The 13,699-nt window shown below is 33.8% G+C and overlaps 1 protein-coding gene across 1 annotated transcript in view; it reads right to left on the bottom strand.

Annotated features, from left to right (window-relative positions):
* Nucleotides 1–695: 695 nt before the first annotated feature.
* Nucleotides 696–13,699, bottom strand: part of LRP1B (LDL receptor related protein 1B) — a gene marked incomplete at both ends in the record, with an annotated part of 775,176 nt that continues 762,172 nt past the window's right edge. Inside the window, 5 exons of the mRNA XM_080621164.1 lie at nucleotides 696–836; nucleotides 3,247–3,345; nucleotides 4,395–4,539; nucleotides 4,937–5,027; nucleotides 7,274–7,350. Coding sequence (XP_080477290.1) covers nucleotides 696–836; nucleotides 3,247–3,345; nucleotides 4,395–4,539; nucleotides 4,937–5,027; nucleotides 7,274–7,350 — 553 coding nt within the window. The remainder of the gene's footprint in view (nucleotides 837–3,246; nucleotides 3,346–4,394; nucleotides 4,540–4,936; nucleotides 5,028–7,273; nucleotides 7,351–13,699) is intronic.

Here is a 13,699-nt window from a genome sequence, read left to right on the forward strand (position 1 = left end):
ATACCGTTACTATGTTCTATAAGGTTTTAATAAATACAAAGCTTGTTTACATGGTATATATGTTTAGTATATCATGTACAGTCACTGAATTTCTGAAACATAATCATTGTGTTCATGCAGATCATTAGATGTTTCATTTCTATAGTCGTGCTTACTTCTTGGCAACCTAAACCTAATTTAAAAGCAAGTTATGTTTGTTTGTGAAAAGTTATCTAGCTTTACCAGGATCTGAAGAGAAATTCTAACGGGCACAAAGAAGAGAGTAGACTATTCAATCATTCTTTCACCATTTAAAGTAAACAAAATTACACACTGTACTACAGTTTCCAGACTACATAATGAAAAAGTGCAGATATCATCTTCATCAATTAAGTAGAACCAAAAAAGTTCATAGAAAATAGATTGCTCATTTTCACGCTACAAACAAATATGTTGTTTGCAATTTTAACAAATTCAAAGGTGTGTTATTTCAGCAGCATTGTTGTAAATTGTACCGTAGTGCAGTTTCTTTTTCATAAAAATACCTTACAAATGGTCAGTCAAAAGTCATCAGCAAAAGAAAAACCCAGAAAACAATCAACCAAACAAAAAACAGAGGTAATGCTGATGCTGAAACAATTATAATACTGTTGGTACATAGAAAAGTAATCCTTACATTTTATACATTTATACAGAGTATAAAAGGTAACAGCAGATTATGCCACAGTCTCCCTTATCCCAATATCTATTTTCTTTGGAAGGAGTTCTCTTCTTTCATCAACACTTGCTAAGGAGTTTCGACAGTTTTGTCCATCCATATATAACTTTGCATATACTGGATTGGCATAATTTGGTGGCTGCAGGGAAATTAAGCATAAATTAGAGCAGTCAGATTAAACCAAAATAAAAATTTATGGAAATGGAAATGGGTTTGTTAAAGCAAGACCAAGTACATGTAAAATATAATTGACCATATTTAATAGATACCTGGACTGCTGAAAACCTGATGAGTTAATTATTTAGTTAAAAACTAAATTCAGGATGAGACATGCTATTAAAAGAATCAATGACATGACATGCAGAATATTATGATATTCAAACCATAAAAAACAATGACGAAAATTAAGACAAAAACCTTGAAAAATGTCTCTGATGTTGACTTGTCCACCTTATTACACGGGAAGATTTCAGAATAGGTATGAAGAAGTTTATAGAGAAGGTGCACTGTGAGACTATGTGAAAAGTTTAACAGCAGAAAACTGCAAATGACAGTTTCCATATATTACCTGTTCTAAGACATCAGCATCCCATCAATAGCTGACCATGTTTTCGAATTCTGTGGCCCAAATATACAACATGATTTGACCAAAAATTAAATACTTCCATAATGTAAATTTAACTTTAATAATAAACCAGCATAATTGTTAATATATCATAGTAGTTACAGATTGAGAAATATTTTCTCAACCATTTTGGTAGTTTGGACTTTTACAAAAAAATCTATTGAAATTAACGTAACTTCAGTACAGGACAAGTCCATTTTTAATTCTGCAAAGTACTTCAGTATATGAGAAATCTCCTGAGTATGACAGCACAGAAGGATGTATATAACATGAATGAAATCTTACTCTCCTGTCACTCATGCTAATTTCTTCATCCTTTGTGCCTTTATAGTCTCCTAGAAGACGTTTGCTATCCAACTAGATGTTCAGCTTTTTACTTATAATAACTGGAAAAGACATCCTGTATTCAAAATCTTCCTTTCTTCCAACTAACAAAACAGCACAGCTTTGTTCACACACATACTGAGTGGAACACAAGCTACAAAGTGGGTAAATTAGTTTGGTGTACATAAGAAGTGGCTAAACTTTAAAGTACCCAAACCAAAAATGGGTAGGTTTTCTTGACTTGCAAATATTCTCAGTACATCCTGGGCAACAAGGAATGAATGATGTCTAGAATCTAGTTCTTCCTTTCTCTGTTGATCAATAATGTTTCTGGGCCCAGGATTCAGATATTCCTTAGGTTTGCTACCTACAGCAGCTACTCAGTTAGTTACAAGTTAGTTTCATACCTCCCTGGAATGGAGGCAGGAAAAAAGGAAAAGATGAGTCACATTTAAAAAAATAATCTTTTGTATTAATGAAACATTAAATATTCAATCAACTGCTGTAGTAATTTATGAGAGCAAACACTCAGTGATACCTGTCTGTCCCAACTGAATTAGAGATCGTTAGATTTGTTGTAATGATTATAATCAGAAATTCAGGAAAACAGAAATTTAGTTTTATTTCAATTGATAGGACTTCTTATTTCATTGACAATCATTATTAAGGATAATAACCACAACAGAAGAGAGACACTTGGCATCTATATAGTGCCTTATAGAGTTATTAAAATTATATGTAATAGTAGGCTCTGTCTCATGATACCTCTTTCAGTGGGTAATAACAGTATATTGCAGGAGCTACAGAAAGTAACTTAAGTGACTTCTAATAACAGAAAGAGTTAATGCTAGAAATGGGCATATATTCTAACTTTCATACCCTATACAAATTGTTAAACTTTCAAATACAGCATATTTCAACCATGCAAGAATGCAAATGGCACAAAAGATGAATATATATATATTGAAGCACATGAAAAGAAATGTCATATTGATGCCCCTTTTTAATACTTTAAATTTCAATGTTTGCAAACATCTGTGATCATGCTAAATTGTAGTCAAAATGTGATGTTTTAAAGTAAATAATAAAAATTGATTGAAGACTCAACAATCAAAAAAATGCACTGCAAATATTAAAGGAAATTGTTCATTTTAGTTTGTATCAAGTTTCTTTAAAATAAAAGCACTTGCTTTCATTTATTTGGGAATTTCTTCCACTTTGACAAACTTTACTAAATGCCTGTAATTACATATAAATTACAAATGTATCAATATACATGGCCGTGAATGTTATGGTAAACTTAAATAATGCCATGGAAAAGCACCACATTGGTTACAGATTTTGCATTCATTTGCAGCGACTAATTTGCAGCTTTAGATCATGCTACAATCATGATTACAGGTGAAATTCTGGATGCAGAGAGGAACCCTTTATTTCAAAGAGAAAGAGTATTAATGACTGTCATTCTTCTCTCCATTAAAAGAAGAAAACCAAAACTAAAACCACACAGAAAATGCCTCTTATTTAAAAAACTAAAGACAAACTTTCTTTAGAAAGGGGCTGTGGTGGAATGAAATGGATTTGATTCATCATTTCTCACCCCTGTTGACAGTGGTCCTTTCAAGTCAGAGTTTAAGTAGATTGATGGAGCTGTGTGGGGAAGCTTGAATGCAGTGGGCCCTCCCCCTATGTATCTGGCCTGTATAAACAGAAAATTTTAGTTTCTGTGCTGATAAAGCATTTTTCCTGTGTACTTATCAACACTGTTAAACAAACAGTGCATTGATTAAAAACCTTATTTTAGAGTGATCAAGAATTAAAAAAAAAAAAAAAAAAGATCTAGTTACAGGTATTTTTCAGCATGAAAAATTCTTACATTTAATAGAAGAATAAATTTCAGCATTTTAAAATCATTTTCCAGTAAGGATTAGAGCCAGACTTCACAATAAGCATTGGTTCAGTTACTCTTCCTCCATTGAGTAACTCCATTTTCAGCTTACTTCTTGTATTCAGCACACTGACTGTGTGATTCAGCAATGCTATTCCTAGTGCTATCAGTAATCCGCTTATTGCTTTGTCAGAAATGCTACAGAATGATGGCTGCCCTTTGGTGTATGTCTGATTACAGAGCTCTAGGAAAGATATCGCAGCATTACTCTGTTCATCCCATGTCACATCACTCAGGGAGTTCAATCACTGAAGAGTGGTGCTGCAGAAGTGACAGCATCTTTTACAAGAAAATGATAATACTTACTAGCTTTGAGTAAACATTTAATTTATCTATCTATCCAGTCAGGACTCTGAATTCTTTATGCCTTTAGAAGTTTTCATATATGAAATAAGTTAGCCTCATACGTATGCATACACCCCTTCACACTTCAAACGGTAGACTGTACAATAACATATTTCCATTCAGTATTTGCAACTAGACTAAAACAATAGGTTGTAGTTTGGCAATTTAAGTCATTGTGCCTATGACAAAAACCACATTTCACCATTTAGCTCTAACTCTACTTTGGAAAAATACAGACACTGGGAAAAATGTCCATCAGGATGCATCAGACTGCAAAACAGCTGTTGATATACACGACATTTACTCTAATGAAATCTAACCCACCTTTATATTCATTAACTAAATCTAAATGTCTTTATTTTATGTTTCTACTAATTACATTAAAAAATGTCAAAACCTTTGCAAGACATAAAATAAGTAATGGTTTTGCGACCAGAAAAAGAAAAAAAAATTACCTTTTCAGCATTTAGAGTAAAATCTGAGGCTAAAAGACCACCTTCACTGTGATCATGGCCCACTTCATACATGTTGTATGATGGATTGCCAATTTCTACATTGATTCCTCCATTTATAATGGGTTGTCTTCTTATAGTTTTTGTCCTATAATGCATAAACACACACACACACAAAAGAAGCCAGTGACTTTTCAAGTTATTTCTTTGATTCTGATTCCAATGAAATACATTAATTCTGTTTACTAAGTTCACTAAGTCTCTGTTTAAAATTATTAACACTTATATAGCCTTGACAAGTTTGAACAAACTGGATAAGAACAAAACTACATTTTCTTATCTAGTGTATGTGGAATACAGGTATAAATAATAGACACAAAACATTACTAAGTCACTGCATCCACAAACAAGTTTGGGGCTGTTTGTTGCAATGTTTTTCAAAAATCTCTCCTCAACATACATGAAGTGAACTTTTTATAGTGAAAAGATGCACATACTTTAAAGATTTACTTTTTTAGTTCATATATCAATATAAAACTACTTACCTTCGTTTCCTTTTGCAAAGAAATAATCCAATTACCAGAGTAGTGATCAAAGTCACCAGTAAAACAAGAGGAACAATGATTGCAATGCTTCCTAAACCAGGAAAAAGAAATATCATTGAATACTCATGGCTATATGTAATAATTTCTTCACATGTGTAAAACGGTTAAATTATTATTAAAAAAAAAAATCCCCTTACCAACAAGTGCAATTTCATGTGATGAGCTTCACTGATTTGAAATTTTAATGTTTATGAATAGTAAAAAAGAAATCATTATAGATAATGGTGTACACACCAGTATTTTTATCAACAAATCAGGATCTTTCTCCTTCTGGATACCAATATACTTTGGACTAATAATAAAATAAGTAACATGCTGCTATCATTTGCAGTGATACCATACGAAGGTATGTGGAATTGCTGAGAAATCAGGAGTGGCATGGCCACTGACTTTAACTATCACCATCATCTTCAGTAATATATTTAAGTCACAGAACTATTAATTTAAAATATTCAGTAGGCATACCTGTGATTAAAGAATTCCATTATTAGCATTTATATGTATTTATCACTTTTATTTGTGGGAAAATGAAAAGTAATAAGCAATATACATTTCTAGATGGTTGGTGCATTCCTGCATTTTAGTGCATTGCACTCAGGAGCCAATAATTTTGTTATGATGATATAGGCAATCAAGGAAACTACAATAATGCTTAATGTAGCAGAAATACTGCACAGATCAGACAGTGATGCTAAAGGAGAAGAGGGAACAGGGAAGAAGAAAACAGGCTTAACATTTTGGCAGATAACTTCTGAAATTACACTACCTGCAAAAATAAGGTCAGCAATTGTACCCCTCTAAGAGTTTCTCAGCTTTAATGTAAGCATCTGGCAATAAAGAAATAAATGTAACAAATAATTTTATATTATAAAAAAAATGGCACTTATAAACTGCAGGTCTTCAGTATAAAGTCAATATGAAATGACCTGCCTTTCCTTAGATATCACAATCCTTCACTGGTGGTTTTCCACTATTTTTCACAGTTACTGACTTGTTAAAAAAATAAGCTGTTGGCAGTCTCTGTCCTACATTAAACACAGTCTAAATAAAGGATTGAAAAAGATGCCTTGAATTCTGCCTGAAGGCTTCTTGAAAGCCAAGTCAGGTTGTCGGTGGCCTGAAACAAAGTACTACTAAATAAAAACTTGAAGCATTACAAGTTCACTCCAGCTTATGAAGATTCAGTACGTAAATGACATTACAGCAATGCTATTTTAAGATAACATTTGGTAAATGAGTAGATGAAGTTCTAACTTAAAAGACAACCCTCCCTCCAAGGAAAAAAAAAAACAAAACAAAACCCAAAACCAAACCAACAAACCAAAACACCAAAAGAACACCAGTTCATTTTGTCTTGGCAGGTAAACATTCAAGAAAAAAAATGACCAACAGCCCATCATAGATTAATTGCCATCTAGTGCCCATGGTGTAGGCCGGTCCTGTAGGAGCAGGCACAAGATGAACACCTATTTCCCAAATCGTAGGAACGTAGGAGATATTCCCACAACATGAAATACTGACTAGGTTCTGGCTGCTTTTTTGCCCATCTCCAGCTTGTGTTCTTTCACTTATCTGGATCACTAGGAAAATTTCATCTAAGCATCAAGCTGGCCTGAATAGAAGGTGATTCATTTTATTGCTCCAGTTGGGTTAAATGCGACCAAGAGACATATAGGGTACCACCAGCATACTCTATGCACCACAGGAAACCTTGTCCACTTTAAACTGCCAATAGTGTAACAATACCATCCTTTAATGCTTACAGACATGTTTAAAAGAAAAATATGACTGAAGCTATTCTTACTTTCTGGATGATTTTCACAGTAGGTAAAATCCAAACCTTTGCAGACAGCCAATACAAAAGTTATGAACTACTTACAATTCTATTTTTGATGCTTTCAGTAGGACTAAAATGGTCAGAAATCCCATGCTAGGTCTCTGCACAGCAGTAATATCACCAAGCACTTGCCGCTTGATACACTTTCTTTAAGAAAAGTGCAGGTTATCCCTTGAACCAGTGAGTGTATAGTTTATGGCTTGCATCCAAACCACCTCATGAAACACTGAATGCCAATCAAAAAGTTGAGACACCCCTGCATTTACAGTTGTGGGGGGTTTGTGTTTGTTTTGGTTTTTTTTCTTTTTTTTTTTTTTTTAATAAATACAGGCAAACCAGCACATTTCATGACACAAACTCACATTCTAAACTATTATCAGATTGAAATTTCTAAACCAAGCCAAATTTGACAAGCAACTGCAGTTATTTGAAGTACTTACTTGTATTGATATTGTCAGACTTGCTGCTTTTGGGAGCTGGCCTCTCACACTGTGTGCCTGACCAGTTGGCTGAACATCTAGAAGGATCCAATAGAAGTCAGCTATTAACACGCTAAACTATTAAAAAGACCATCAGCATCTTCGCAAGGGCTATGAGAATGACAACAGTGATTCTACCAAATAAACAATAAGCTTCATGGAAGGAGTCAGCAGTACTCTGCCATGGCACTTACAACATTCTGAGTACATTTTTAGTTTGAAAGTACAGCTTTGTACAGTCACATCCATATCCACAAAGCATACCTGACTGGACATAAACTACTGCATGCATCTAGTAAACTGCAGCATCCATGCCAAATGGCTCCTTCCAAAGTTCTGCTGTCCCTCATTGCTCTGAATAAGGCTATAATTCCCCTTTGCTTTCAGATTAAAACACTTTCCTGAAAATTCTACATTTTGATGGCTTTATCTTTTTCAATTCTGAACTATATAACTAGGCTTGTATTTGAAAAAATACATATGTGTGTGTAAGTAGGTGAGAGAGTTAAAGCATAAAGAGCTGTCCTGAAGGGACAGGAGTATCTACTGGCTTCAGAGTGCCCTGAATACTGTTTATATTCTGAATGTACACTTCATGAACCAGATGCCTGGATGGGTACACAGTTATTCTGCTATAATTTCCTTGTAGGAATATCAATATTGGAATGTTTCTTCAATTGGGATTCAGAATGCTCTCCATGAATACAAGCAAACACAAGGAGTCCAAGTATGCAGACTCAGCAAATCTGTCAAAAAATGGAAACAAATATCTCAATGAAAATCAATCACTTATTCATCTTGCTGTAAATATGATTAAGTTTACCATAGAACCTCAAATTCTCCTTTTTGGAGCAGCAGGAAGTAGTCACTTTTCATCTCTCCTGTTGCATATTGTGCAATGAATCATATTTTTCTAAGTGTTTTTGAATTATTTATGAATTTCAACATGGGTTATCTTTAGGAAAATGAAATAGAGCAGCATACTGCATTGCAGCTCTAAGAACTACAGTTTCCTGATGCCTTTCTAAAGCTTTAACAAATTGCAGAGGTGGACATGCTTAACAACTGACATTGTTCCATAATACCAAAAGTTTTGGAAAGATGCAAAATATTCCAGACAAAATTGTGGAATTCCTACAGGAGAGCCCTATCCAACTTTGCTGGTGATGCTTTGGACTCTCTCTTGTCTTTGCAGATCACTGCAGAAGAATGGTTAGTTTCTCTTTTTGCTCCTAATCCTATGCCAGCACAATCCAATACTCTAATGGAAGGTGTCCCTGTCCATGGCAGGAGGGTTTGAGCTAGATGATCTTTAAGATCCCTTCCAACCCAAGCTATTCTATGATTCTATAATGATTCAGATAAAATTCTTTACTGGGTTTCATATTAAGTTTTAATTTTTCTGGGGGGGACTGATTTTATTTTTTGGTAAGTTATGTTATAAAGGTCATCAAAGTGAGACAGAGGTAGAGCACAGATGGTCTTTAAAAACATGTTAATTAATTGACAGTTAATTCATTATTTTTCATGCAATAGATAAGTTGTAGTATAACAGGCTCTTCATGTTTATTAAAATAAATTTGTTTACTTAAACATGGTAAATACACACTTAAATTTTCTCACTGCAAAGAAAACTACTTACTAGTTTCACACACTGATTGTATCTATATGATTTTATGTATTTCAAAACTGAATCCAATTGACATTTCCACTCCTGCTTTAGAAGATGCATCTGTTCCATTTTTTTTACAATCTCTTTTTAACAATTATATCAAATGAAAATGATTACACTGACAGCATACTTCACTGAGATACTCTTCAAGGAACTTATTTTTTCAAAGACCATTATTCAGCATATGGCTGCAAAATAAATATCTCCATTCTTATAGAGAAACACCATAGATCTTTATACTTAGAATATTCTACAGGGATCCAAACTCTTGGCATGTGGCAACCATGAAATAAAGTCTTTATATTTCTTTCTGGAAGTTCTGCGTGATTGCTGTGGGGATTCAGCTCATATGATTAAAGCTTGCTATGAGAGGCAATTTTCATCTAATACTACAGTATTGAAAGGGAAAGATTTCTTTGACTGCTACACATACCTTAGCTTTGTACCCAAATCCTTATATTGAAGGTTTCAAACACTTCTGCTGTGTAAGAGTACCATTACTATAAATCTGTCTTAAAACAGTTTAAAGAATATAGGATAGCATGACCAGCAAAAGAATCACTATGAAGCATGCAAACATAAGCTTATGAGAAAATTGTGTAAAATGTACAATTATGCTCTGCTAAATCTTACGGCAGATAATGACACCATAACAGCTGGTGAAGAAAGAAATCCTAGAGCTATACATGTAGTAAACGGAGGAGCAGATTAAGGTAAGAATATTCTAAGTTTTTTACCTATTTTGGCATTTTAAGTGTAAAAGTCAGCAATATTGAAAAACTTCAGAGGCATAAGTCTCAAAAATGTGATAGCTAGTTGCCACTTCATTTTTTCCAAATGCCTGCTGTCTCATATAAACACATGAGGGACTGAAGCTGACAGGATGGCAGTCATTTCCTTCTGTCCTTAAAGGTAAAATGATTGCCCTTTGATGGTTCAGCATGCTGGTAAAGATGTGTCTTGGGAAGACAGAACAGAACAAGAAATAAAGCCCAGGGGAAAGGTATGCTGTCTGCAAGGGAATTTGACACAGAAAATTAGCCATGAGCAGGCATATGAATGAGAGGCTTGGGACATGGACAACTAACTGTTCAAGAAGGAACACTGGAAATGAGCAAGACTTAACCAGTTTCAATTGTCTTCAGATACTGTAGACATAAAATCTTCTTAGTAATAACAGTACCTATCACGGGAATTGACTTTTGGTTCAATCTGATGCACAGCATTTTGTACCTTTCCAAATCATTTGGTAGCAGGAACTTTCATTCTGTACCTTTGCCAATAGTTGCATGGTCAGATACAAGAAATTTGCAGTACAAGCAAACAAATATGTGTTACTGAAGCAGAACCACAAAAAGACACTGGTTTTATTGAGGACATTCACACTGTCAAGAACTGTGAACAAGAAGAACCGTGATAATGCCTACTCTGAGCTACACATAAACAAATACAGATGGAAACAGATAGGGAGATTGACAGTGAAGGACAGGTTGGAGTCAGCTGAATGGTGCAAGGCACTACAGCAAACATGGTGAAAATCTCCAGTTCTCCAACAGGAACTGGTGAACAGATCAAAGAGCAACAATATCACAGAAAATGCCAAAAAAAAACCTGAAAATGAATGTAATAAATAAAGGTTGTATATTGTCTGCTGCCAAGGTCATTAATAAAACTATGCTACAGCTTTCTCTATTACAGTTTAGTTCCACATTTAGAAAGACATTGCTAGGGAAACATGTTCTGAGACGCCGAATGCCAGTGTGACAGGAATTATTTATTTGAGGAAACAATATTAAAAAGAGAGACATTTAAAATATTTGAAATCAAAATGAGAAAGGTGTCCCACTTGTAATGAGGAATACTTAGAATGAAGATGTTTACATTCCAGAGACTGATCATGCTGTTGTTACAGAACTTATTCATGAGAGAAAATGTCTCTCTCCTTTATTTTTGTACAACCCTTACATATCAGTGTACTGAAACACTCGAAACTCAATTACCTGGGCACTTGAACAAAAGGAACCAGTTGACTATGAAATGTCTGAACAAACAGAAAAAATAGTGAAGAAGCAGTGTGTAATTTTTTGATTTTTTAATTTTTTTTTCCTTTTTTCCTACATGCATTGTCATAAAAATATCATATAGGAGGCACAATAAGGAGTTAAAAGTGCTTTTGCAGACAACTCAATACACCAGTATGTATAAAAAAAATGACAGAAGGCAGCATTGCAAGATTAGTCTAGAAGTATAACAGAATCTGTGAAACAGCCGTTAGAAAATAGAGGTGGAAGGGGAATTGAAAATGTTTCTTACCTACAAATGATATTTCTTCATTATACAAAGTAATTTCCTAACTTTGCTTTTCTTTTTAGTCACAGCACAGACAGTAATACATAGAAAAACATCTTAATGAAAATATCCAGCCTCACTATTTTATGAACACTTACACCAAAATCTCACTGGAACACATCATTACCATTACAACTATTTGTAAGACAGGAGAAAAGAACATCTGGATTATAGTTATTTAGTATCTGTACTAATTTGCACTGAAAGACAGAAATCAACATAATCCCCTTTTCCTCAAAAAAATCTGTAGGATGACACAGAACGACAAAATCTTTGCGCTAAACCAAATCACTAAAATACTCCTTATATTAAATTTAGCAGTACTTTTGGAAACATGCTTTCTTCCTACAGGGAGCTGATATTATACAGTTATACCCACGGTAAAACTTCAAATATACAAAGAACTTTCATAACAATGGAAGTCCAAAAAAAACACCCTAACTTTGATCAATAGCACATCTAGTATCTTCTCCTACATGGTAGGGCCTATTTATTTTCAAATAATAACAATAACTTTTCCACAATTATTTTATACATAAACAGACCACATTTTAGTATTTTTTTCTAATGAGCATCACTTGCTATCTTTATAAGGAAAATGAAGTGAAAAAATTTGATTGAAACTTTACAACATTCCTTAAAAAAGAAATACAGATAACCTTGCAATCAACAAATAAAGAATAGGAAAACAGCATAATTCAAAACCAGGCAAAATGAAAATTACTTTTAAGGAACCCAAACAACCTTAAATTTAGTTACAACATAAATGAAAAAATAAAATGTGACTATAAACATGATTTTTAATTTTAGCATTACATTACTATATACAAGTCATCATCCACAACTCAATCTCTATTATCCCAAGGTGAGAAAAAGAAGTAATTGAGGGTCATTATACACCATGCTATCAGCAATATGTGTACAGTACATATGCTATACAAGTATTAATATTAACATAGAGTAAATATATATAAAATGAAACATGTCTGGATGACTGCTACTGTAGCTGAAAATACAGACAGCAACAAAGCAAAAGGAAAAGAAGAGACTGAAATGGTAAAAAAAAAAAAAAAGAGACATGGCTGGATCAATAGGTATATGACAAACTGCTTTTCTCTCCTTCTCAGAGGCAAAGTAAGCAGTGATGTACAATCGCAGCTAGTATGCAAGTTTTATCAAAACAATTTTAAACTCTTGATCAAAGGATATCTGCATTACAGCCTAGCTGGTAAATATTCAATGAAAAATTTTTATACTCCTCTTTTGTAGGGTTTTCTCATCTCTTTCTTTGACAAACATTCTTCAAAAGTATGTGCATTTAATTCTTGAACTATTCCTAGTTTGAGATACAAACTGAATGAGAGATCTTTATAATATAAAGTTAAAACCTGCTGACTATGTTCAAATTCAAGACATTTATAACAAAGGTATTTCTAGTTGAAAAAGAAAGCTCTCATAGAACTAACATAATATTGTGACACTCCTGTTGTAATAAAACTTGGGGAGCTCATTAAATACACCAGGAAATCATATGGAAAACATTTATGGCAAGATATATTGCCTGTCATGGTTACAATTGCCTTCTAGACAGTCTTCTCAATGCTCCAATTGCTCTATGCTGCAGTGGGTTTTTCTAATCAACCTTCAGCAAGTGCCAGTCAGGGGATTGCATGGTAAAATCTCTTTCTTGTTCACAGCTGTACCATGGATATACGTATATATATATATATATATATAAAACCTATGGAGGTTTGCTATGAGTTTTACATCCACTTATGAACTTGCATGTACTTACAGCATCTGTACAAGTCATACATGTACTTACATAGAAACTGTTCATATTTGAAGATATTCTCAACACAAAAGGAATGTCATGAGTAAGGTATAGCCTCACAGGAATATGAGCTGCAGGGAAGTTCCTCCATCAAGAAGAACATACTCTTTTCCTTAAAAAATCCCATGACAAACACGCACACATGCGTACATGCTTGTGTACCACACAGACACTGGAAATGAAGCTGGCAAGAAAATCTCTCTTACTTATTTCACTCCTGCAGGAATTATTGTTCCTAATTTATTCATGCCTCCACTTGCAAGTTAAAGATTCTTCTTACCACTTTTAGAGCAGTTCCATGACTTGTTCTCTCCCCATTTGTTCCCTACTGTCTTTAATCCTTATTACTCCACCAAAATTCTCAGTTTAGAAATGAAATAATTTATTTTTTCTGTATCCTTCACTTTTCAGTTTCCTCTGTTACCAAACTTACACTTTCTTTCAAGCTATTGTATTATGAGCCTTTTAATTAATCTGCAAGACCACTGATATCTGTCTAATCTGCTTTTGAAGTCATGCATCTGTTTACTGT

Source organism: Psittacula echo (assembly GCF_963264785.1).
Source record: "Psittacula echo genome assembly, chromosome: 6".
NCBI classification, from domain to species: Eukaryota; Metazoa; Chordata; class Aves; order Psittaciformes; family Psittacidae; genus Psittacula; species Psittacula echo.